Source organism: Ylistrum balloti, unplaced genomic scaffold (genome assembly GCF_031769215.1).
Source record: "Ylistrum balloti isolate Yb309-2 unplaced genomic scaffold, AGI_CSIRO_Ybal_v1 Utg370256, whole genome shotgun sequence".
Lineage (NCBI taxonomy): Eukaryota > Metazoa > Mollusca > Bivalvia > Pectinida > Pectinidae > Ylistrum > Ylistrum balloti.
This window is the reverse complement of record NW_026782203.1, coordinates 226052-253245: the sequence shown is the minus strand read 5'-3', so window position 1 is coordinate 253245 and position 27194 is coordinate 226052. Positions and strand designations below refer to the sequence as shown.

Sequence of the window (27194 nt, the reverse complement as noted above, 5' to 3'; positions counted from 1 at the left end):
TAGATTTCAGGATTCTCATATGCAAAATTGTCATTTTTTCCATGAATATTACAAGCTATGTTAAAAATGTTCTTTTAACAAAACAATCACCAAGATGTACTGGCGCATATCACTACAACATACGATTTAGCCTTGTGATGTTATAAAAATATATATTTTCTGCTGTATTATGGAACGCGCATCTTTAAAGTTCTGCAAGAGTTATCGGACTTGTTGTGATTTCCAGTTTGTTTACTTGTGTTTTTCATACAGCTAGGAGCTGTTTTACACAATTATCTTCATGTGTCATTTAGATCTAGTGCTAACCATTGATTTGTAAGATGTATGTACATAACAGTAATTTAGTGCATTAACTGTTCAAAGTACACAAAACACATTTGTAAACCGGAACACGTGTTTGCTTGGTAAGCCTTCTAATGCATTGACATGTAAACATTTTATTAATTTCAGTATCTCCGGAGGTTCTGTGTGTGATACTGCTGTCCTCCCCGGAGACAACTCTTGCATGATAAACAGATAAATAAAAGTTTGAGACACCACAAGCCTTATATGTTAAGTACACAAAACACAATAGGCTGACATGTAATTGTATACGTACAAGATCTGGATTGGTTAATTCGGAAGTAAAAAAATCGAATATGATTTTGGAAATGACGATATAAGCATTTAAGACGTGTGCTATTTTGTCTATATCGTCTAGTTCTGACTGGAAGGTCGGTAAGGTTTGTCTACGATAGCTTTTGTTACTTTCAACATACTTCACACTGTCCGCCAGTCAGTTGATATTTGGGTGCGAACCATGGTAGTCACACGAGGGATCATCTGTCTAGCACTGGTTGCTATTTTCTGTGTCAACGAAGTTGTTTCCAAGCATCGGAAACCGACCACGTAAGTCTGTGACGTCGTTACTTCATAACTCTTGTAGGACTTATTTCTATCATAGCAAGGTGCTTATGTAGTATATTGGTGCTTCCAATTTTTCGGAACAGTTTCGTTGAACTCAATAACTATATTGGTAACAATTATGTCTCTATAAAAATAAGAATTTGAAATATGTACTGTCGAACGAAGTCAGCGAGGCCATGTGAAAACTTCGAGTTATCCGTGTATTCGACTTAAGCAAAATTTGAATGCTTAGTGTGACGTTTGGTCGGGAACGACAGAATACTTCGAGTTGTAACAGGTCGTCCAGTTATAAGGGTTCGGGAAAATTAGGTTTTACTTAATCAATGAGAAATTTAGATAATTTAGTACATATCGGACTTTGTAAGCAAAACAATTTGAATTATGAGTGTATATAACTATTCACTCTTTATCTGATATATCTACAACAGTCTAACCTACAGATTTATGGCTTAATTGGGAAATATGTTTAATGTTATTCTCTGTATTAAGAAAATGAATAAACCATATCCCACATTTATTAATAATTCATATCTAAATTTTTATTAACCACGATAGAACCGCACAACGTGCACACAGATGTGTGAAAGCACATTTCTTTCAGATTTCCTATCACGCATTTATCGTATAACGTCATGCGTTCCACGATTGTATATATACTTATTATACTGGAAGGAAATTAAGACAGGTAGTTCAAATCTGAAACCTATGTGATGATTTTAACTCTTAACAACGGTAACAACTTGAGCGAACGTGCAATTTCCTCTCCAAGAGCCAAGCCACTCGTGTTTGTTGACGGAAAAAACGTATGAGATGTTTATGGGAGTCGTTACGAGAACAGAGCTATGCATTTTCACAGCGACTATGCCATTATGTGAAAATTATACATTTATACGATAACAATGCCGAAAAATATCTTATGTGGAATTGGAGGAACTTAGAAATCTTCAGGTAAAAATCGATACCGATTGAAAATCATGTTTTACGTTTAAGTCACTACAAATGAAAATGAAACCTTTTCATGTTAGAACTTCATGATATTTGAAAGAAACAATTACCAGTTCTTCAGTAGATTTGTTCTTGACATACTTATGGATATTCCGATTTTCATTTCGCTGACTTACATGTATATACATATGTACTGTCTGATTTGCATTTTAGTACTGTACCAAGTGAACCCACTTTTTTCGAAAACTGTCCAAAAGGTACACTTCCGTCCTTTAGTCGGTATGATCCAAACGTCGGAAAATTTCAGTTATCATGTGAGGCAAAAGCTAAAAGAAAGGGCAAGTGTGTGTTTCTAGGTAAGCTCTTTAAAATACGTCTTTAGTGTGTAAATAAGTTTTTGATAGTGTTTCTGTAAATGTCTAATTGACAAAAGGAAATATTGACCTATCAATTTTCAAGTTGTATGGAACATTATTCTAATTTGGAAAATTTTTAAAACAAGCCAGCCATTTAAATCAGCAAGCTGTCCATTTAAATGTTTGAATTGTATATACATATATATATAAATGATAAAATTTAATATCTTCGGGACGCTTTATGCTGTCTGCATTACCTTAGATATGGAGAACAGGAGATAGTGTCGTTTCACGGAACGTATGGGAAACATTCTGAAATTTATATCAATTTGTTGCTTTTAACCTCCACTTTCAGCTATACAATTTCTATATGAATTATGGAAGAAGGGTGAAAATTCATAGCGCCTTCTTTCTTATTTTACTAAGAAATATTTTGACAGAGGACGATAACAGAACAGATTCTTTCCGTTGCCCTGATAACCATGTGTTGGTAGGTAGGAACGAACAAAGGCCAGTCTGTTGTCAGCTCAAAGGTATCTATTTTGTTTGTATTGTTATTACCATTCAAACAATATTGTTATTCAAGTTTTCCATTTTTTCTCATTTTTTATAACTTGTGTACGACACGCTGACTAAAATTTGTCTGAATACACAACTCTGACAAGAAAACCTGTATAGCAAAGTCTCCAAACCTTTGATATATAAGTCATAGATATTTATATCAAAGAGATTCGATATGTATTTACCATACATGAAATTGATACGATTTCTATACGACACATAATAGCACAAGGATCTGACCATTAGCGCAAGAAATGAGGATATTAAGAAACTATGTTTAATGTTTTTTCACTAAGAAGGAAGATTAAACAACATCACTTGCATCGATATTGTTTCGGGGGCACCTCACTCTAATTGTGTCTTCTTTCTATCAGTTTTCGCTCGATTTCGCGAATTTTCACATGAAATTTTGGTACGTCGGTCTCCCCACACTGACTTTATAGTAGATGACATTTTCTTCCCTTTTAAATTTGCTTTTAAGTAGGAACAGTTCAGTTTCCAGATTATATTTATGTCAAAAAAATTTAAACTGTAAAAAAAGACTCACAAGTGAATAGTTTCTTTTAATACTGATTTTTTATTACATACAGTTAGACCAAACAATGAATGAAAATTCTATCATACGTCTGTTTCATCCTTCTAGGACTGTCAGTGGTGCTACGGCCCTAAATAATTGAAACCGACTAAAGTTCATTAAATGTAATGCCAAAATTTAAGTTTGGAAATTCACTAGCCCCATAAAATAAATAACCTAATTTTCATATATTTGAAATTTTCTTTCAGAACATTCTTTATCTAATTTGTATCATTGTGTTATTTACTTTTCCAGGTTGCATTCATTACTAACAATTGTTTAGTAACCTTAAATCGTGCAATAGACAAGATAAAATGTAGCCGAAATGGTACCATATTATTCACAGCTTTGTTAAAACCGAAATTATTTTCTTCCAACTAAAGTAGAATCTTCGTGGAATATCATCATATAAGGAATGTTGATGAACTGATTGCTGTTTATACTATATTTGTATGCAACAGTGATACAATATGTTTGGACCATCCGTAGGTCAGGATAAGTCGAAATATTGAACGGAGTCATTGTTTTGATAGAAACTATATATTTTGTCTAAACAATGTAGGAGGGTTATTTTCCATATATATGAATATTCGCGTAACCAGACCTAATTCTTCTTAATATAATCATATCGATTTGAATACTGGTGTACCTAACACCCTTAATAACTTTATTTTATCTTGCGTCTGAGAGCTTATCAAACCATTGCACTTCTGGGATTATTCATACATGATGGCATATTCCTGTCACCGAGCTGACGATTGAATGATCTCGACATAATCTCTAGTTTATCAGGAAGGTGTCGACACAAACCGAAAAAATTGTCTCGTCCTGAAAATTAACATAACATACCGACGCTTTGTCATGTTTGGTTAAAGCATAACATTCTAATGCATTTTATTCAAATTAATAAAACTTACTGAAGTGTAAATATTATCAATGGATTCTTTTCATATGACATTATAGAGTCAATATAAATGCAATTAAGTTGTCCTTTCCATACACAGTAACGGTAAATATCTTTTCACACGGATTTTAGAAATTAATAAACCTATTTAAAAACCCTTCCAAAGTCATTTTACATTTGCTTTGAAGGCCTCTACTATTGTAAACAACACACATGGTAATCTTTCTTCTGATTCCTCAAAAACAAGTTAAGAAGTTAAAAGTTCTCTGTTATTTTGTAATATTCTAATTTTCAGATTTTTTACTTCTTTATAAAACATGACAGTCACAAAACATGTATCCATCCACACTCCCACTGAAAATGAACTCATCATCATCATCATCATCATCATCATCATCATCATCATCATCATCATCAATCACCTCCATCATAATCAGCATCATAATCATCATGGTCAAAATCATTCCTACTGGTTTTTCATTGCAGGTATTTGCCTTACTGATTGTATCAAACCAACAAAACTGTATTCATTCGTCCTTGGATTTGAGTTTGAGATAGAGGCGGGACAAGCCCTTGTCGGCAAGCATAGTTACGGGTATGTATTTACTCGATTAACACAAAATGTTTTATTCTTTTTTCAAGGTTGTGTTATTCATAATCGGCAGATAATCATTTGCTGACTTGTCATAGATTGTTCATTATGTCTTTTCTTTCATGTAAATGATGAGATAAAATATGTAAATCATATTTGTGATATATAGCAGTTTAATCACTCCATTCAATTACGCTAGCCTGTTGTATATTTTGTGTATTGCTGTAATGGTATAGCACATTTTTGTATCAAACAGAACAATGCATTCTATCAGTTTCTATATATGTAATTTATTTTCCAGCTAACTGACAAGCCTTCTAAGAAATGTAATTAAATCGACAAAGAAAGCAAGACGTATTTGGTATTCTTTGCAATCATTCAGTTTTTGTCAAGTGTATAAGTAGATGCGTGATCGGACCTGACATGTTCTCATTGCATCGTATTCGATAAAACAAGTAAGAAAACAAAAGCAAAAAAGTTGCATCCTCATATTGTTGATTAATAGTGTATTATTTAATAACAGATAGATGCAAAAATGGTTTTCCGTCTGTTTCGGCTGACTATTAATTTTTTTTTTCATTTAACAGCGCCTTTGACGAGTAGAATAAAATAGATAAATGAATCTTTTAACTATCTTATTAAATGAAAATGAATATAAGATTCTGTTAATTACAACAATAAGATACTTTAGCATACCTAGACGTAAACTGCATTTTACCCATCTGATACTGAATCTATATTTTCATTGGCTATCGCTATCTATGATGACGTCTTAAAGCAAATGATGTCATAAAGCGGTGACAATAATCATGTGACAAACTGTAAATAATCGAAATATTTTTTTACTTATTATTATTGTTTCTTTTTTTTTCTTTCTTGGCAATTCAGGAAACAAATGAGTTGAAATGTATAACTCGTTGATACCGACCAACGCATTCAAGCGTTGGCATAAAAATGCTTCTTGGTTTTCTTCCAAAATGCATTTTCTTTACTCGATAAACAATCCGTGACCTCATTAAAACTTTGATGTTGAATATCTATATTAATATTTCGTAAAACAAATATTTCAAACTGAGCTTCTAGATTTGTAGGTTTTTCGGAATGAATTTCACATATATTGAAGTAAACAAAGCTCGAACAAACATCGTACAAAACATTTATAAACAAACACGTAACAGGTAGGTTTCCCACTTTTTTCTCCCTAATATTTTGTCTCCACGATATTTTGTCTGTCTGTAATCTTACATTTATCTCATTCTGTACTGAGCTAATTCTGTTTCTGCACTAGACGAGATTTATAGAAAAATATCAAAATAGAGATTTTGTCTTAGGCTTCAATTTTACTTTTAGATATAACAGTTGTGTCTTTAAATAAAAGAAAATCTCAGTCACTTACCTCAACAAAATAAAGAAAGCTGAGCAGAATACTGAACCAGAATTAAGAAATCTCAGCCACGTACCTCACCAGAATTAAGAAATTGTAGCCACCTACCTCACAAGAATCAAGAAATCTCGGTCACATACCTCACCAGAATCAAGAAATCTCGGTCACATACCTCACCAGAATCAAGTAACCTGTGCCGCTTACTTCACCAGCATTAAGAAATCTCCGTCGTTTATCTCTTTTACTTTCAGAATATTTTATTGTCATGGTGGTATTGACAGTAGGAATTGGGCAACAGGCAGAGCCTATGAAAGCCCTCTCCATACAACTTAAACAAGTATACAGACACATCAATCAAAATTAGAAATAACAGATAATAATAATATTAGGAATAAGAATGTAGAAGATAGATTCAAATGGATGATTATATAACCGAAATGCAAAATAGGCATCACCATCGTTTGTATTATTGAGTTCCAGAACAGTAACATAAACTAAAAAATACAAATTAGGTATCACAAGATATTACAAGACTGGGTCGCTTATCTCTCCAGAATAAAGAAATCTGTGCCGCTTACTTTACCAGAATTAAGAATTCTCGGCTACTTACCTCACCAGAATTAAGAAATTGTAGCCACCTACCTCACAAGAATCAAGAAATCTCGGTCACATACCTCACCAGAATGAAGAAATCTGTGCCGCTTACTTCACCAGAATTAAGAAATCTCGGCCGCTTATCACTCCAGAATTAAAAAAACTCAGCCGTTTACCTCACCAGAATTAGGAGATCTCATCCACTTACCTCACCAGAATTAAGAAAGCTCTGTCACTTGCCTAAAAAGAATAATGAACTCGCAGCCACTTACCTCACCAGAATAAAATAATCGCGGTCACATACCTCACCAGAATAAAGATAGTTGAGCCACTTACCTCACCAGAATTAAGAAATCCCAACCACTTACCTCACCAGAATAAAGAAAGTTGAGCCACTTATCTCACCAGAATAAAGAAATCTGTGCCGCTTACTTTACCTCTTCACCAGAATTAAGAAATCCTAGCAAGTTACCTCACTAGAATAATGAAATCTCAGCCACTTTCCTCACCAGAATCATGAAATCTCAGTCACTAGCGTCACAAGAATTACAAAATCTCAGTCCTGAACTTTACCAAAATAAAGAGAGTGAGCCGCTTACTGCACCAGAATTAAGAAATCTCAGTAACTTACTTCACCAGAATAAAGAAAGTTGAGCCACTTATCTCACCAGAATTAAGAAATCCCAACCACTTACCTCACCAGAGTAAAGAAATCTGTGCCGCTTACTTTACCTCTCCACCAGAATTAAGAAATCCTAGCAAGTTACCTCACTAGAATAATGAAATCTCGGTCACATACCTCACCAGAATCAAGTAACCTGTGCCGCTTACTTCACCAGCATTAAGAAATCTCCGTCGCTTATCTCTCCAGAATAAAGAAATCTGTGCCGCTTACTTCACCAGAATTAAGAATTCTCGGCTACTTACCTCACCAGAATTAAGAAATTGTAGCCACCTACCTCACCAGAATATAGAAATCTCGGTCACATACCTCACCAGAATGAAGAAATCTGTGCCGCTTACTTCACCAGAATTAAGAAATCCCAACCACTTACCTCACCAGAATAAAGAAAGTTGAGCCACTTATCTCGCCAGAATAAAGAAATCTGTGCCGCTTACTTTACCTCTTCACCAGAATTAAGAAATCCTAGCAAGTTACCTCACTAGAATAATGAAATCTCAGCCACTTTCCTCACCAGAATCATGAAATCTCAGTCACTAGCGTCACAAGAATTACAAAATCTCAGTCCTGAACATTACCAAAATAAAGAGAGTGAGCCGCTTACTGCACCAGAATTAAGAAATCTCAGTAACTTACTTCACCAGAATAAAGAAAGTTGAGCCACTTATCTCACCAGAATTAAGAAATCCCAACCACTTACCTCACCAGAGTAAAGAAATCTGTGCCGCTTACTTTACCTCTCCACCAGAATTAAGAAATCCTAGCAAGTTACCTCACTAGAATAATGAAATCTCGGTCACATACCTCACCAGAATCAAGTAACCTGTGCCGCTTACTTCACCAGCATTAAGAAATCACCGTCGCTTATCTCTCCAGAATAAAGAAATCTGTGCCGCTTACTTCACCAGAATTAAGAATTCTCGGCTACTTACCTCACCAGAATTAAAAAATTGTAGCCACCTACCTCACCAGAATATAGAAATCTCGGTCACATACCTCACCAGAATGAAGAAATCTGTGCCGCTTACTTCACCAGAATTAAGAAATCTCGACTGCTTATCACTTCAGAATTAAAAAAACCTCACCCGTTTACCTCACCAGAATAAAGAAATCTGTGCCGCTTACTTTACCTCTCCACCAGAATTAAGAAATCCTAACAAATTACCTCATTAGAATAATGAAATCTCAGCCACTTTCCTCACCAGAATTATGAAATCTAAGCTACTTACCACACCAGAATCATGAAATCTCAGCCACGTACTTTATCAGAATAAAGAAAGCTGAGCCGCTTACTGCACCAGAATTAAGAAATCTCAGTAACTTACTTCACCAGAATTAAGAAATCTCTATCACTTACCTCAACAGAATCATGAGATTGCAGTCATTTACCTTCCCTTAATGACAAATTATCGGTCACATACCTCACCAAAATAAAGAAATCTGTGCTTCCCCAGAATGATGAAATCTCAGTCACTTTCTTCACCAAAATTAAGATATATCAGCCACATACCTCACCAGAATTAAAAAATCTCTACCACTTATCTCACTAGAATAATGAAATCTCAGCTACTTACCACACAAGGATTATGAAATCTCAGCCGCTTACTGCACCAGAATTAAGAAATCTCAGTCACTTACTTCACCAGAATAAAGAACGTTGAGCAACTTACCTCACCAGAATTAAGAATTTTCGGCCGCTAACCTCACCAGAATTAAGAAATCTCAGCCGCTTACTTCACGACAATCATGAAATCCCAGCCACTTATCTCACCAGAATTAAGAAATCTCAGCCATTTACCTCACCAGAATTATGACATCTCAGCCACTTACCTCACCAGAATTAAGAAATCTCAGCCACTTACCTCTCCATAATAACGAAATCTAAGCAATTTACCTCACCAGAATCATGAAATCTAAGCCGCTTAGCTCATCACAATTACGAAATCCCTGCCGTTTACCTCACCAGAATTATGACATCTCAGCCACTTACCTCACCAGAATTAAGAAATCTCAGCCACTTACCTCTCCATAATAACGAAATCTAAGCAATTTACCTCACCAGAATCATGAAATTTTAGACGCTTAGCTCAACACAATTACGAAATCCCTGCCGTTTACCTCACTAGAATCATGAAATCTCAGCCACATACCTCACCAGAATTAAGAAAGCTGAGCCACTTACCTCACCAGAATTAAGAAATCTCAGCCACTTACCTCTCCATAATAACGAAATCTAAGCAATTTACCTCACCAGAATCATGAAATCTAAGCCGCTTAGCTCATCACAATTACGAAATCCCTGCCGTTTACCTCACCAGAATTATGACATCTCAGCCACTTACCTCACCAGAATTAAGAAATCTCAGCCACTTACCTCTCCATAATAACGAAATCTAAGCAATTTACCTCACCAGAATCATGAAATCTAAGCCGCTTAGCTCATCACAATTACGAAATCCCTGCCGTTTACCTCACTAGAATCATGAAATCTCAGCCACATACCTCACCAGAATTAAGAAAGCTGAGCCATTTACCTCACCAGAATTAGGAGATCTCAGTCAAATACCTCATAAGAATTAAGAAATCTCAGCAATTTATCTCACCACAATCATTATATCTCAGTCACATACCTCATCAGAATAAAATAATCTCAGTCACTCACCGCACCAGAATTTAGAAAGCCATTTACCTCGACAGAATCGGGAGCTCTGATCCGCTTACTTCACTGAATCACACTAGAATCAGGAATTTCTGATGAAGCAGAAAACGATAAACCTTCTAAAACATGGTCTTCTTCTCTATGTATTTCTATGTGTTGGTAAATTATTGTACTCAATTTGTGAAGTGTGCATCACGATTTCGTTAAACTCGTTGGTATTGTTGTTTATTGGTTTTAAATTCCAGAAATTTGTCATGTCAACTACTCATAACATTATTAAACAAACAAAAACAAAACAACACACAAATTGAAACTGAAATAAAAAAAGAGAAAGTAAATAATAACAGAGAATGAACATTTATGACATGTGTCAATTGAGATTAAAATGTCAAGGTATGAGTGATTTTGCTTATACAAGTTATATCTCGGAACATTTGCATCAGGTTGGTGATGCAAATAGAATAACATTTCTGATAATATAACCAGCAGAAAATCCCAAGTTTGACGTTTCGATGACACTGTGACCTTTATCGGATAAATGACACGCGTGAAGCACAGTAACTATCATCATACTATTTTCTACCTTAGTGTTCAACGTACATAAGATTACACTAGAGCTGAAACAGTTGATCGATTCCGCATCATCTCACATTTAATAACACAGAAAATAAATTGATCGTGAAACACTGCACCAATCCCATCTTTTATAAGACTGTATCTAATTTGGAACGTTTCAGTATTTATAAAAAATGTGTGAAATGTAAATAAAATAGATATTAATGATACCTAAACTATGTCTATGGGTTTTATAAGTAAACTTCTAATACACATACTCATCTCATTTGCGGCGATCTAAATGTCGTATACTTTTAAGTATGTTCTTTGTCAGCTGATGAAATCTACATCAATGTGCGTACATCTGAACTTAGAGTGTAATAACTTTTGACTAGTGTTAAATTTTGTAGGCGCTGCATGCATTGTTCTCGTTATCTCTCACATGTGGGTTAGATTATCCTGCCCTGCTCTACCACCAACATCAGCCACAGATACTTTAATACTAAATGTATCTATAAATAAAACCTTCGGAGAAGATGACTGGCCATACATGCGCGTATGTATTCTGTTGGTGTGTGTTTAGACATAAGGATACATTTGAGCATGTCTGAGGATCAAGATCAGCCCAAGGCATATGTTTGCAATTACAGGTGAGAATAACTACAGTTAATTACAAAATAAATTCATGCCAGTTATAATGTCGATTTAAATGTATTATGAAATCTTCGATTACATTTTTTCATGATAGAGACAAAAATAATGTTTCATTCAGTCGATAATATTACGTACGCTATATTTGTAATTTGAGGTATTAAGCTATAGTGTTAAGTTTGAATACAGAGAAAAAAATTCAATTTTAACAGGGTCAATGATTTGTATTACATATGCGTATTTATTTTTGTTCATCTAACAATGTTTACATTTAAGATTCACCACAGCTGTTGAAAAAAAAATCACAATTACGTTTAGTGTAACAGGATACGATTAACTGCAACATTTTGGCAGTCATTCCTACTAATAAATACGATGCCAAGACAATTCAACTGTAACTAATTACATTTCCGTGGACTTTGTATTCTTTTACTGTAATATCTTTACAATATACAAATTGACCAATTAACCATGATTCGACGATAACCCTTTGACGGATGTACTTTATTATCTTAATGTTTACCATGTCACAAAAAGGAATAAGAATTTGCAAGGATAGGGTGTGCGTATATGTTTTACAGTAAATGTTATTTTGATGTTTTCTGAAATACCGTTAAGAGGAGGATATGTGTTTAAATAGACTATGTAGGTATTGTCAATAAATCCTGTAATATCTGTTGTATAAATAAATACCGTATCGCCGGCTTTTTGTGCGGGAATCATTTTCGCTATTTCGCTATACATTAACATGATTGCGAAAATTCCTGAAACACATATTTGTTAGATGTGATTATATGTCAAAATTGCAAAATTTTTAATCAATTGAAATATAATTCGACCGTGGTTAAAGGAAATCGCGAAAATCTTCACCCGTAAAAATAATAATCTATACGGTATACACAGAGAAATTATAAAATCAATACATGATAACATTTCTTATCAATGATATAGAGGTCCGATTCAATTTATTTACAACATCTGTTCATAAAAATATAGTTGAGAATCAAAAATGAAATAGTTTTGTGTGAGGAAACATATTTCTAACGTACTTAAGAATGAAAAAGTAGGGATTATATTGTGTCATCGTACATAAACAGACGTTTACTACGGAAATTTCTCAACCATTTAAAGCAAAATCACATATGTAGTGGCTCTAAATTCATGATTTCTCAAACAGTCAGTGTATCCTGGAAACAAGGGCTTTAGTTTATCACGAATTAAAGGAAAATAAAACCCGCTTAAAATGTTTATTTAACTGTGAATAAAACAATCAGTATTTTTTCCGTGTAACTGGCTGGTAGATAAGGTAAATCTTAAGTTCGAGTTTAAGTTTTATTGAAGATACAGAGCTTTGCTCAAAATAACAAATTTTGTTTCATAAATATGAAATGAAACGGAACTCAAGAATAACCTGAATTATGTACTCATGTTTTGTATTATGGCTAAATACGTGATACCGTTGATCTTTTTCAGGTTTTAGATGAAACATGCCGATACAACAAAACCAGAATCCAGTACATTGCTTCTGCTCTATGTAAATGGTGGTCTAGTTGAGGGCAAGTTACTGTAAATGTGCGACAGAGTCGGAAATGTAAGCTACATATGTTTTGAATTAACTTTATTTCACCTCTAACATAACCATGTTGAACATACATACCCTCTTAAATTTGAAATACAACATCCTCTTCAACATCAGCCGCTTACTTCTGCTTATTTCTACAACGAAATCAACAGGGACAGTTTTTTTTATGATTTTGTATTCGATAAGCGTGATGATTTTTAACTCCCCTATTGTTAAATATTCATTTCTGGAGAGTAACATTCCCGTATCCTCAGTCTATAAAGCTTGTGAAGTTTTACAGTCGCCATGATGATCTCATTTGGAACCTTGTGTGATATGAAAGAAAATTTGAACGTGTTTGAAGCTCATTAGCATGCGTTTTGATTCCGTTGTCGTTTAACACTTCTCTTTTGAGAACGTGACATTATCTACTTGGAATGAAAGAAATTTACATTGAGGGTGTCGCCGATGAAGACGATGCTTACTCTTCCGGAGCATCTTGTATTATTCTACTTATTTGTCATGAGTCTTCCTGAATCATTTTCTTTTATATTTTGCCCTAGTTTTATTTGATTTGATTTCGGATTACGATTCCGTTTACATGTTAGTATTGTCTTTGTCGTTCAAGATAAATCATTTCCAATTATGAATGTCACTGTTGCTATTATGTGCCATTAAAGGAATCATATCTAGGTCACTTTTAATTGGCGCATGCTTGTATTTGTAATGTTTTCCAGTCAGAAACGAATATCAAAGATGTATAGCAGCTTGTCTGCAAAACCAATCTGATAAGGCGATGGTATAAAAGTCATGCCAGCGAATCACATATTTTGGTATGAATACAAAATTAGATACAGCAAAGCCGAAACAATGAATTCAACTGCATCGTACAGTTGTTTCGTCCTTCTAGGATCAGTGACTCTAAGGGCCTGATTTCTGAAACCAAGGAGGTTAAAAAAATCCAAGTGGTCGAAAGAAAAGTAAAAATCTAGGTGAGGAGATACATTAGGACTATAATTAAATAAGTCGAACATTCAGAGTAAAAACTCTGCCCAGACATTGGCGTACAGAATGTATGTGCATCTGAGGCATATAAAGTCATAATATTTACATCCAAATCCTTCAAATCCAAAAAGTTCTTGTTGAGATGTTTTTAGCGAAATTGGAATATTGTGCCTTTTATGCAATTTTTAAATCAAAATCCTTAATTTTCTTGTGCTTTTTGGGGGATTCTCTATTTAATTTTTTCTTTTGTTCGTATTTCGCCCTGGTTTTATTGCAAAGGGGTTTTAATTATGATTTTGATAGATTGTTGGTATTTTCTGTATTTTTCTGTTTTTATGTATACAACACATTGAATATAAGACACGGTTTATTTACTTCAATAAATAGAAGATACAGGTTTATTGATGTAAGAAACTACAGGCTTTCCGGATATTTTTTACTTGTTTTCAAGTTTACCATGTATCACATGAGGTAAACAGTATATGAGAATAAACCTACTATAAAGATAGCGATCAGTGTGCGTGAATTGAAATAAATTTACGATAACATTCTTATCAGAATGATGACCTTCGAACTTTATACACACGTGTTCCACAAAGAATGAATTTAGTACTACATACAGACATCCGAGCAGGGCAACTGTAATATATATTTGAGGACAAGAGACAGATATCAGCATGCCTTCTATCAAGAGGCGTAATACTCGTCCATCTTCAAGTGCTCGAGGCATAACATCGTATGTATGTCATTATAGCTGCCCCTGCTAACATAAGGGTATGCAAGCTATAAGTAGAGATTGATCAGTACATGTGTAACATGTGGCCACTTCGGTAGAAATTAGATTTGCCATGATGTGCATGGTAGATGTCGTCAATATAGTGACAGACACATTCGATAGCACCTTATTGTCCTTGTGATTTTTCAATAGTTTTCGTGTGAACATCTTTATTTTATTGTTGTTCTAATTTCTTAATTCTGAGATTGAAGATATACAAAAGACACACAAGTAAATTGCACCTTATATATATAGTATATAGCATCACTGACGAGTCCTAGAAGGACGAAACAGCTATATGATGCAATTTGATTCATTGTTTTGCAATAGTGTATTTCATTATTCTAAACTATTAAAAGGTGCTATTCATTTGTGCGTCTTTTGTACATTTTCATTTTAGCTTTATATTTCATAATTCCAGGAGCATGTTTAATGTATAGTTGTGAATGCTATTTTTCGATATCTAAATTGTAATCTGTTTTTATAAATTTCTTAAAAACTTTCCCATTTGATTTTCGTGTTATTACAATTTGCATTATCACAATGACCAAATAATATAAGACAAAAACATGGTCAATATATATATATATATATATATATATAACAAAAAAAAAACTCCGAGAGACATTTGATCTTAAATAAACTTTATAATTTATTTACTGAATTTAATTTGGATTAAGATTATGTTCACATTTTTACATTTTCTTTTGCACTCTTTGTCTTAACATTTGTCTCATTGAATATTTGTTTGATTATTCTATCTTTTGATAGGAATCACAAAGAAGATGGTGGATATTTAACCCTTTTGACGAGTCGACCTTTATTGGTCATAGGACTATGTCTGGTATTTGTTATCGTATATACCATAGCACTGACGCTGGGGATGGTCATGGCTATACGTGGCAACAATCGCAGTTACGTCTCTGGACAACCGGACGTTGGTCAAGGTGCTGTTGTTTCGGACCACGAGACTTGCTCAGAGATAGGCAGGTAAACGCATCATTTCAAATGATTCTATAGGTATTCAAATAGAGCGAGTCATCAGAGAATTGCAAAAAGCAAATATAAGAAAGATAGTATGATAAGCGTTTTGATTTCAATTTCCCTATTGTGAATTTTCCATTTCTAGATAGCAATTATCCCTGCATCACCAACCTATGGTGTTTACATGTCACAGTTGATTCGGTATTCAAGGGCCTGCATCCAGTGTCACGCTTTTCGTGCAAGACGTTTACTACTGACGGACAATTAAACTCTTAACATGGGATTTCAAAAGATGCAGGTTGATGAAAATAAAAGGGAAACTTTACGGTCGTCAAGGTGATCTCAATGAGTAATTTGAGAACATGATATTACTTACTTGGTTTTAACAAGGTTTACATGGCTGTCGTCGATGAAGCAGAAGACACATACTTTTCCGGAATACCTGGTATTCTTTTTTTGTACCTTTTCGGGAGTCTCCGTTCATATGTTACCTTAGCATGGATTTAGAGCATGGATTTAGATGATGTTGTCATGTGGGTATTTTCCTGCTGTTTTTTTAACTCCTTAATAACCATCGCTCAGGCACTATCAAAAATTTGATTTAAAACACGTAATTTGGAATATGAAAATATCGATGTTACTGTAATGATTTGAGAGGTTGCAAATAGATGTTAATTTTCTGTGTTTTCAATCTTCTTTTTTTTTTTTTAAATTGGATGATCAGAATGTTTCGAATTGACTAGTAAATCTTAAAAAAGGAATTGATACAACCGAGGAGGAGATGCCATCGGTTTTTATGAGATCGAAATGTCGTCTTACCCTTTTGCTTCAAATTAAAAATAAAACTTGGTAAATGGCAATGTGTACAATACTGTACACAGCAAACTATTCCATCAATATTATATATCATTTTTTGTCCAAGAAGATTTTTTTTTTCATTTTCATCTGGTGTTTTATTTAACCTAAATACATAAAATGCTATTTCACAGCTTTCTTATCAAGCTTTCCTGTTGTATTCGCCCTCTTGACAAAGAGCAACGTGGGTGAAAGTGTTACACCGAATACTTATGTTTTATGATTGAAAAAAAAAGATAACATTCCATGTGTTTAGTGAAAGTGATCGTTCAATGGGAGATAACTCTCTTATCTGTATAGTTGATATGTCTGTAAAGTCGCAATGACATTTTACTCGTGGATTTTTAGATGTCGTCTAAATCTAATGGAAAGAAGAAAATAACAATGCATTTGAATCCAATCTTAATATTGGCATCCATCCATTCATCCATCAACCTATTTATTCATAATTTGAAGTTTTAAGGATTTAACAATTACAGTATTCTAGCATTCAGTGCAAATTTGAAATAAAAAAAAAATGAAATGACAAGAGGGGTACACCTGGATAACCTTCCACTATCCAGAACGAAAAATGCAAAATGGTTGTAGTAGTTATTTATATCTGCATATCCTAGATTTATTTCTCTTTGTAGAGACATGTTTAAGAAAGGCGGATCTGCTGTGGACGCCACTATAGCGACTTTACTTTGTTCTGGTCTCCTATCACCTCACAGTATGGGCATTGGAGGAGGTAGTAATCGCATCACTGCGGTAAAAATACATTGACGCGGTATAGATGCAAAATAAAGCACATTATAACGGAGCAATACGTCATATTGCAATGTAGTAAAAAAATGTTGCTTTTTTACATGTGATTTTGTATTAAATGCAGTAGGGTTGTTTAGCACAAAATGTTATATAAACAGGTTCTGTGACATTGCAAGGCCATATTCAAAATTTCTTAATTGATCTTTTTTGAGTAAGAAGATTTTTTGTTACATGAATTGACATATTTATATCAATATTTATTATATATTATATTAATTATCAGCACGAGATGAAAATTTCTGGTCGATAATGCAGAAAATACCAATACCAAAGTACTATGATATAGACACAACATGATAGTTAGATATTGGTTTCATCTTGATTCTATATCACAATACATCAGAGTCAGAGCTTCCTGCAGGTAACTTCATGGTGATATATGACGCTGAGACCAAGCTTGCCCATACAATTAACGCTAGAGAAACAGCGCCTAATGGCCTTACGTTGGAGCTGAACACGAAGACGGGATCAAGGAGAAGTGAGTATATGAGATGGTTGAATAAGCACTGTCTCAAAACAGTTTCGTCAAGTGAGTATTTAAGAGAAAAAAGAATATTGATTTGCTTTATAATGGATAAAAATGAAGCTGTATCTTAATGGAGAAATACTTTGTATATAACGATTATTTTTCTGGTTTGTATAGATTACTGGGGGACAACTTGTAAAGTAGAAAGATAATCTTTAACGAAATGCTTTGTATATGTAGACAGAAACCAATCCAAAACTGAAAATACATCTAATAGGTTGGTTAGTTGTGTTTAAGTTACACAGTTTTGCAACTGTTAGAGCCCAAGAAAAAGATGCTGAACATAAGGCACTATTACCCTTTAGTATTTGTGTAACTGACGTCGTCATTTCTCCCAACACTATTAAGATGCAATATCATTAGACCAGCATTACATTATCAATTGAATTGAGTTCAGTTATCAAAAAGACAAACACAAAATTAAGAATAGCAAAATTCCGCACTATTGACAAATGTGAGCATTTAATGTTTACCCATTCAAGTGCAGCTACTAATCACAACATACTGCACCATCGCCAAGATAGCTAAAACTTTTAGAATAGAAACATATCAGATTTATATTTATTTCAACTGAATGAATATACAAGTATAAAAAATTGTTTTGATAACATCAGGGTCCATGTATGATAAATATATATATAATAATAATATTGCTATTATACCTTATTATAGAGTAATTACAACTACAAAACATCCTCTCTTAATTGTTTTATGCATAATTAATGTTCTCAATATCACCTTTTTCGTGCAAGCCTCGTCCACCGGCGGACAAACTAGTAAAAAAAATTTTAAAAGATGCAGATTGATGAAAATATTGACGTTTTATGGTCGCCATAGTGATTTTATTGATACATATACCTTGCACGTTAGTGTGCTTGTAGATTAAGTTGCTGTATAATTTGAGAACGTGACGTTGATTACTTTGATTGACCAAGATATACAAAGCGGTTGTCGTCGATGAATCTAAAGACGCTGACTTTTCCGTAACATCTGGTCTATTATCTCAGTACCTTTCGGTGTCTTTGTGTGCTCTTTTTTGTATTTTGTAAACTTTATGGAATTTAAGTTTGGATTATGATTCTGTAGACATGTTGTTAATTATTAAAACAAGTAGATAATCAGAAAATATAATGTATACATTGAAGCTGTTTACTGCTGATGTATTAATGCACAACTCTTCGTCCAACATTCGTTTGGTATTTTGGACTCTGCGTGTGATAACCGTTTCCTTGTTGAATAGTAAAACTAGGATTTATTTCATATTCATTATGAAGGCGGCATAGATTAATGTAACTGATATCGTTTTTCTTTAACAAATTTATCACTATTATTATATTCAACAGAGGCTTTATCCATTGGAGTTCCTGGAGAGGTTATGGGCTACTGGGAGGCCCATAAGAAATATGGACGACTTCCATGGAAAGACCTCTTTCTTCCCGCCATTGACTTAGCCGAGAATGGACATTACCTTGCATATACACCGAGATTAAGTTTTGACTATTTACTACATGAAAACATTGATCTATCTCAAGATAAAGAATTTTGGTAAATGTAATATTATCGTTTTATTTTTAATTATTTTTTCTAAGTAATGAGTACCTGAATCATAAAGGATGTTCCTCTTTTAATAAAGAATTCCCGGCGTGTTGGTTCTTTAGTTATTAAAACAGAAATTTGCTTTCAACATACTGTTAAGGAAGTTTCTATTTTTTTTTTTTATTTCGTTCCTCAGCAAGGTATATTGTGACGACAGCGGTAAGATAGCACCGGAAGGAGCCATTATCAAACGGCCCCGTCTCGCCCAAACCCTAAGAGGGATCGCAGACCATGGACCCGCCTACTTACACGAGGGGACGGTAGCGGATGCAATTGTGAATGAAATACAATCCAAAGGTGACATTTTAAACTCGCGCCATTTACACTTATGTATGATATTACTCAAAAACGTCATTCACTAAACGCTCTGTACACAGAACCGGATAATGTTGAGTGAACAAAATGTAACGTTGTATTCATTATTTCATTCTGGTCCGAGTCATCAACCCCTTGCTATCAAGCATAAGATATGTAATTGTGTCTCGCTGTTGTCTTTTCAAAACTAAGTTGATATAACAAACATATTTCCATTTTCTTAGTTTACTGCAAACACGTCCAAAAGTAGAAGAGAATTAATACTAAAGTAATTAAAGTAATCAATATTAAGTTGAAATAACAGCAGATGATTAATTGCCCTTCGAAATCGATGAAACGTCAGGCAAAATGTAAACAAACAAAAAATTACCCTGAGGCCTTTGAAAATGTAGGAGGTAAACTATTTGCTTAATCTGTTGAAAAAACTACAAGAAAATACCAACACATCAACATATTCACAGTACAAACATATGGAAAAAGTATACGGAGACTCATGAAAATTCAGAAGGAGAATGAGACCATGTGTTCCAAAACAGTAAGCACCTTCTGCTTCATTGCCAACACTTCAATCAACTTAAGCAAGTAATATCACGTTCTCAAATGAGAAAAGGGTATGAAATAGCGAAACTGACAGGCAAATTAACGAGCATCAAACACGTCAAGCTTCATATCGAAAATGTATCCCATACTGAAATTCGGTCTGAAATTATTCATAAATAAAACTACTCACATTTAAACCTTTAACTTCCATTTGTTGACAGGCGGTGTTATCACAAAGAAAGACCTCGCCGAATACGTTCCTGTTGTAGAAGAAGGCATTTCAGTAGATCTTGGTGACGTCACATTATTGACAATGGGTGCACCTAGTGGAGGGCCTGTTCTTGGTCTAATTCTCAACATACTACAAGGTCAAGAATTCTTTTTTTTTTCATTTTGAAACAGGCATAAGGTTTACTCTCAGATTATAATTTTCGTAAAAATGAAAAGTGCATATGCATTTTGTTAGAGAGAGAGAAAAACAACTTAAAACAAAGCCGAACACTCTTCCATGAAAAGTATAGTTACTAAAAAGATTAAGCAGTATTTTTAAAACATCAGATATTGTATATTTTTTCTTTTTCAATTTCAGGTCTAAATTTGTCTGCTAAATCATTGTCCTATCCAGAAAAATATGCCAAAACATTGCATATGATAATAGAAGCCGTTAAACTGGCTTTTGGTGAAAGATGGCAGCTTGGAGATCCAGCTTTTGTATCGAATATGAAAAAGGTTTGCCAAAATGTGTCACAGCTAAGTATTTACTAAAGGTCCCGAGATGTTGAAAATCCTAAGCGATGATACATAGCATGTTCTGTTGTTGTTGCTGCTGATTATGTTTGAAATCGTTCTTTTTGTTGTTGATTGATGCCAACCCATTCTGTGTACTAGGTTGTAGGCAAAATGACATCAGAGGGGTTTGCTGATGATCTTAGAAGCAAGTTAAACAAGTACAAGACTCATGATTCGTCCTATTACACGAATAGGTCATTCCAGGCATACGATCATGGTACTGCGCATGTATCTGTCTTAGCCCCGGATGGAAGTGCTGTTGCAGTTACCAGCAGTATTGATTACTTGTAAGTGTTTTTTTTTTCAAAATATAATGAATCAAATTCAGAGCCAAGCAGATCATCAACTTGTCTATTATCATGATTACTTAACAGTATACTATAAAAAAGAAGGATGCAGATTATTGCACCGACTAATTAAAACAAAAACTTTTGATTAAATCGTGGTTTTATTTAATTTTTAAAAAAAATTAAATGACTAGATCATTCCTGATCTTATTACCAAGGCCTTAGAATAAATTAGTAAAAATTAGTTCAATGGCTACTTGTATTAGAATCATGAAAAAATGTGAAGAACACGATATCTGTATATGTAGTTATTTTTGGAACGAAATTCAGGAAACCATGAACAGACAAGCGATTTTCTGTCGTTTGCGTGACGTCATACCGTCACGTTTGAAGATCTTAATGGATACTCTACAGAAATATTAGCTGTCCATCGTGTTTAACTATGTTATATTTGCTTCCTCTCGCCACGTAACGATAACTTTAAGTGGAATCATTTAAAATGGATGCTTCATAAAATCATTGATAACGTAACACGATTAAGGGCGTTTAAACCTGTCTGTACGGATGCCACGAATTTCCAGCAGCTCGCCAAATTATGAGAATAGGGTTTGTAAATAAGGATGGGATGCTATTAACATCAGCATCATTTTACGCCAGAAATCTGTTCAAGCTGACATCACAGCATACTTCAAAGCAGTAACTCCTACTACAATTTTTCAAGCCAATTGCATCAAACCTTTATCAACTATAAACAAACGCCACGGCAGCGAAATAGAGACGAGCTACGTAAGAACTACATCTCCGTCAGCATGTTCGTGTTCTACCTTTGCTTGTATCTATGGTCCAACTGGGTATTACTAACTATAGCGTTATCCAAAATATTAAGATATGAAAGCTTCTCATGAAGGGTCCTAAATATCGTGAAATCCCGGCATTTAAGCGAAATATTAATTTCAAGATATCTATGGATTTCCTTGTAAACTGTGCCAGAGATTGTGTGATACGCGAACATGTTTGCGTTGGATGATAGGGATACAGAGCCCGGTTATATCGGATTCCTGACGATCACAAGAACCAACATAAGCAGCGTTTTACTATTGGTTCGTCTGGGTGTTTAACACAACCATTGTCCAAACGTTTTACTCAACCATTCTTAGACTATTAAATCTTTGTTACAGTCTTATTATGTTACTGCCTACTCAAGAGGTAATAGTTTTTCCTATTATGAGTTTCTATTTCATTGTAGTGATAACAACATTGTTGGCGCGATATGAAGTTAAACGTGTTGGTCCCGTTGTTGTATACCTTGTTCTCATTTGAGATCTCAACATTACCCACTTCAATTGATCAAGGTTTACATGGCAGGAGTCGTCTATGAAGCAGAAGACACTTTCTGATCGTTTTTAAATAAGATAGTATGATAAAACACATCCCAATCAGCTTAATACTTCGATAATAATACGATTAGTACACACTTTTATTTTCAATCATTACGTATTTTTTTTGTCTCTAAGGACCTTTTTGTTGTTATTTACTCTTTAGTTATGGATCAACAATAATGTCAGAGTCTACTGGAATCATATGGAACAATGAAATGACCGATTTTTCCAAGGTACATCAGTTGTTTCTTGAAATCAATATATGGCACATGTAAATGTATTCAAGATGGGTTTAACTTGATTCTAAATATTACTATGCTGACAGTATGAATGCTTAGATTTTTCTCTTTGCTTCAGCTACTATTATTATTATTCTAAATGAGATTAGAGATAATTCGTCATTGCAAATATCACATAAAACTATATTTTGTGAAGTCAATTTTGATCTAGTAACTATAGTGAATATCAAGAAAATAAAGTGAATCGAATTGACAAAATTCGCTAATCGTTAATAATGTATACGAAGATGTGAAAACATCATTAATTAAAACAATATGCTTGTAGTTATGGCGTCAGTGATTAGTCAGCTAAGATCATGTTGACATGGACATGGAAATTTGTATCGGTGGTATACATGTGCATTAACATATTTATTTGTTGGGGAATCCCGTCTTGTCAGGATAATCCAAGAAACCAGGTCCAACCCGGGAAACGCCCACTCTCCTCCATGGTGCCATCAATATTTGTGGACAAGTCAGGTCATGTGAGGCTCGTGATAGGAGGAGCCGGTGGTATGTCAATCACGCCAGTTGTGGCCGAGGTAAAGTTATCTCTCTTTTGATTCAAGTGTAAGCTGTCTCCTTCAGTATCACGTGCGCATTTCTTTTTTAGCAAGATTCAATCAGTTTTCTTCCTCATTTGAAAGGAAGGGATCTTTGGAAAGGTAAATGCTAATGGTTGTTTTACAACTCCAGTATGGATTATTTCGTATAGGTGGGGTATAAATTAATTACTTTATCTGTGTGTCTTTACATTATATTCATGGTTATATTTAGTCCATTTCTATATTGGTAATCATCAGTTGTGATCACAAGTGATCCTTGACTAATTTGGGATAAAAAGATTTTGTATAAGCTATCTCATGAAACTGTTTTAACTTATATAATTACAATATAACATTATCCAACCAAGGTTTATACCTGATTAGATTTTAGTGCCCAGCGGCAAGATGAAACAAAACATCATTCCATCCATTTCGCAGATAGGAACATTGTATCATCTTACTATCCAGTTATATATCACATTATATTGCAGTGGTCATCCATCAATATTAAAGTGCATTGATGACCACTTTTGAAATAAAATATATTGCTTGAACCCCTGAATAGTTTAACCGCTCAATAAATTTAGATCTCAAGAAAAGGAGGAGAGGGTGGGGGTATATCTATGTGAGACTCTGCTCACTTTGATATTGAAAAAATAGGGTTGACTTGAGGCTGGAGTTCGCGAAAGCAGATCTGTAAGGAATACCCTATGTTGATTCTACGAAAACAGCTTATCTCTTGATCATATTTCATCACTGTTTTTAACGAGACCCTGAATTATTTCCCGCACTTTCTTGGCGTTATTATTTTGACCTACTGGACAGTCGTTGACGCTTCATTAACCAAAGTCATTTTTTTCTGACATAAATCATATTTTTATCTATTTTGCAATTTGTTATTTTAATGTTTTGTTTCTTAACAGGTTTCATCATACGTTCTGTTCTTGGGTGATACACTTGGGAAGGCCATGCGACGAAAGCGATTCTTTAATCAGCTTGAAAAGAATGTTTTAGTGTATGAGAAAGGATTTCCACAGGTGACTCATCATTTCAATATACATACCCAGGTGTAGATGCCTTTAACAGACGTCCAAAACAATGTCCACTGTCCAACTCAATTATAACATAAACGTTTATATGCATTTATAATACTTATTGTAGGAAATGTATCTATTTTCCGGCTGTGATTTGTGTAAAACTATGACTTAATAATTGATATCATGAAAATCAACATTTTATGGTATGTTCTATGGCAGTAAAAGAATATCTCTTCATTACTAGACCACCGACCCTGCTTGACGTCGTGATTTCTCCTTCACAAACCCCATCTGGCCAGAAAGAATAGTATTGTTACTATTCAATATGATACACACATCATAGAGAATATAACATACCTGTTTACAGTGGTTTGCGAACAAGGCATTTGAAGTAATACCTGAATGGCATTGATCAAACTCAATATAAAAGTTTTGACTATGTTCCATAAAAATGACATCTTGAAATCTTATATTGAAACATGAAATTGCATTCACTTTTTTAGCCTGCCGATATATTGACATATAAGCGAAGAGCTCTCGTCACATAAAACAAATCCACTGTTCATTCGGAGTAATTATTATTACAATATTATAATCACAAAATAATTTCATATTTTCTTTGCCTATACCAATGAAAATATACTTTTTAATATCATGTTTTTTTTCAGGTATTATATTTAAATGCCAGCACTGACAGAGATGCAACAAAACAATCTTTATATGTCGATATTTGAATTCAGCCGTTAAAGCTCAGAATAAAATAACTTATGATGTAATAATTACGACGTTATTGCTTTCTCAGGATATCCTTCGGTCTCTGGCGGATAATTTTGGACACGAGATAGTACAATATCCTGGAAGGTATATGGCTGTTTTGCAGGCTATTGAGCGACATCCTATCACTGGAAAAGTAACCGAATTCCCAGATGAACGAAAGATATATTTCTAAGATGTAATTATTACGTATGTACTATATTAATTATCATATGCATATTTTTTCTGTTCCAATCATATCAGTCATTTCATATTTACGTTTACTACAGTTCACTACAGTAAAAACAGTTTCATGTTTAATTGAATAAGTTTTCATATAAGATTAGAAATGGTTTCCCACTCGCAAATTAACGACAAATTTTTCCTAGAAATAAGGTTATAAATGGGAAGCATTCAAGTGTTCAAAATGTGCAAAGAAAACTCGATGATGATGATGATGATGATGATGATGATGATGATGATGATGATGATGATGATGAAACAGACATTCCTGAGCGTTTTTAACATCAATTATCACAATCTTTATAGAGTTATTTCTTTCCTTAAATAGTAACAGCCCGTCTCTCTTGCTGATGCAGTTTACTAGTAATAGATATGCGATAAGGCTTCAGTGTGTCTGAGTATTCTTTGTATGTGTTGAGTAGACAAATAAATGATGCATGAAAGATGGAAATGTGTAATAAACCCAGGATAAGTGTTATTGTCTAGCTATCTCGTCTTTTGTACTGTAGTATGTTTTCCTGAGGAAGGGTCCTTGTCACAAGGAACACACCTGAAGTCCTACCTTTCACGGTGAAATTGGTATGGGCAAGGTTTATATTGAAAACAGTTGACAACAAACAGGCAGACAGCTAAAAAACCAATATACCCACGATCCGAGGGCATAAAGATATCTTAAGCGAAGACATAGTTGTAGATTCGATACACTATGTGATAATGTAATGACCGTATGGACTTGTGAGAATTGCGTAAAGGATACCACTTGTGGCAGAAACATCAAATAACCCAACTCCGCAATGCGTGCCCATACTACTTATAAATCCCTGCCCCTTGTTTCTCAAATGATATTGAGAGTTACCCATTGGTTATTGAAAATTTCAATTGCCGCCACTTAACAAACAAGAGTGTTAAATGCAAAATTGACACTCAAAATATATCAATCTGACAACAAATCTGGTGCAGTCATGTGATAAAAAATGTTTCCATTTTTTTTAATTTTAAAATTTGTTTGGAAATTTTAACTAACCGATGGTTATCTCTAACCAGCCTAGTCTCCACGTAAACACAATGATGCCAGTTGCTGACCACAAAGAAACTTTTCAAGACTTTCACGACACAGTGCAAGTGGTTAGACACATGGAGACTTTCTATACATTTGTTAATACGTATACAATATCGTACTGAAATACAAAATTACACTGACATACAAAAGCATACTGAAATATAACATTGTACAAAATATAATCTCATGCTTAAATACCATATAACATTGACATGCAATACTATATATAAATAAAACATTACACTACCATACAAATTCATACGGAAATACAACATTACACAAAAATACATTGTAATTCTGATATACAATATTCCACAAATATACATTGTCACACAGGAAGTACAATATTACACAAAAATACAATATCATATCGAAATACAGTATCACACTGACATGCAATACCATATACCTATTTACAATATTACACTGGCATACCATGTAATACAGACATACATTATTGTACACACCTACAACATCATTGTGAAACACAGAATTA

The 27194-nt window shown here is 34.0% G+C and overlaps 1 protein-coding gene across 1 annotated transcript; it reads left to right on the top strand.

Moving 5' to 3' along the window:
• Positions 1 to 12886: 12886 nt before the first annotated feature.
• Positions 12887 to 26116, top strand: LOC132552559 (glutathione hydrolase 1 proenzyme-like). Its single transcript, XM_060216739.1, has 13 exons — positions 12887 to 12954; positions 15476 to 15694; positions 17176 to 17273; positions 17712 to 17828; positions 19220 to 19421; positions 19609 to 19769; positions 20549 to 20695; positions 20917 to 21056; positions 21216 to 21403; positions 22946 to 23015; positions 23462 to 23602; positions 24529 to 24642; positions 25445 to 26116. Coding segments are annotated over exons 1-13 (1746 nt in total). The 5' UTR covers positions 12887 to 12952; the 3' UTR covers positions 25592 to 26116.
• The last annotated feature ends 1078 nt before the right edge of the window (positions 26117 to 27194 follow it).

What these genes read in the sequence shown, in the direction of transcription:
- LOC132552559 (XM_060216739.1), top strand. An exon ending in GAAGACGGGATCAAGGAGAA is followed by an intron (nt 17,829 to 19,219) that starts GTGAGTATATGA and finishes TATATTCAACAG; the next exon opens with AGGCTTTATCCATTGGAGTT. An exon ending in ACCAGCAGTATTGATTACTT is followed by an intron (nt 21,404 to 22,945) that starts GTAAGTGTTTTT and finishes TTTACTCTTTAG; the next exon opens with TTATGGATCAACAATAATGT.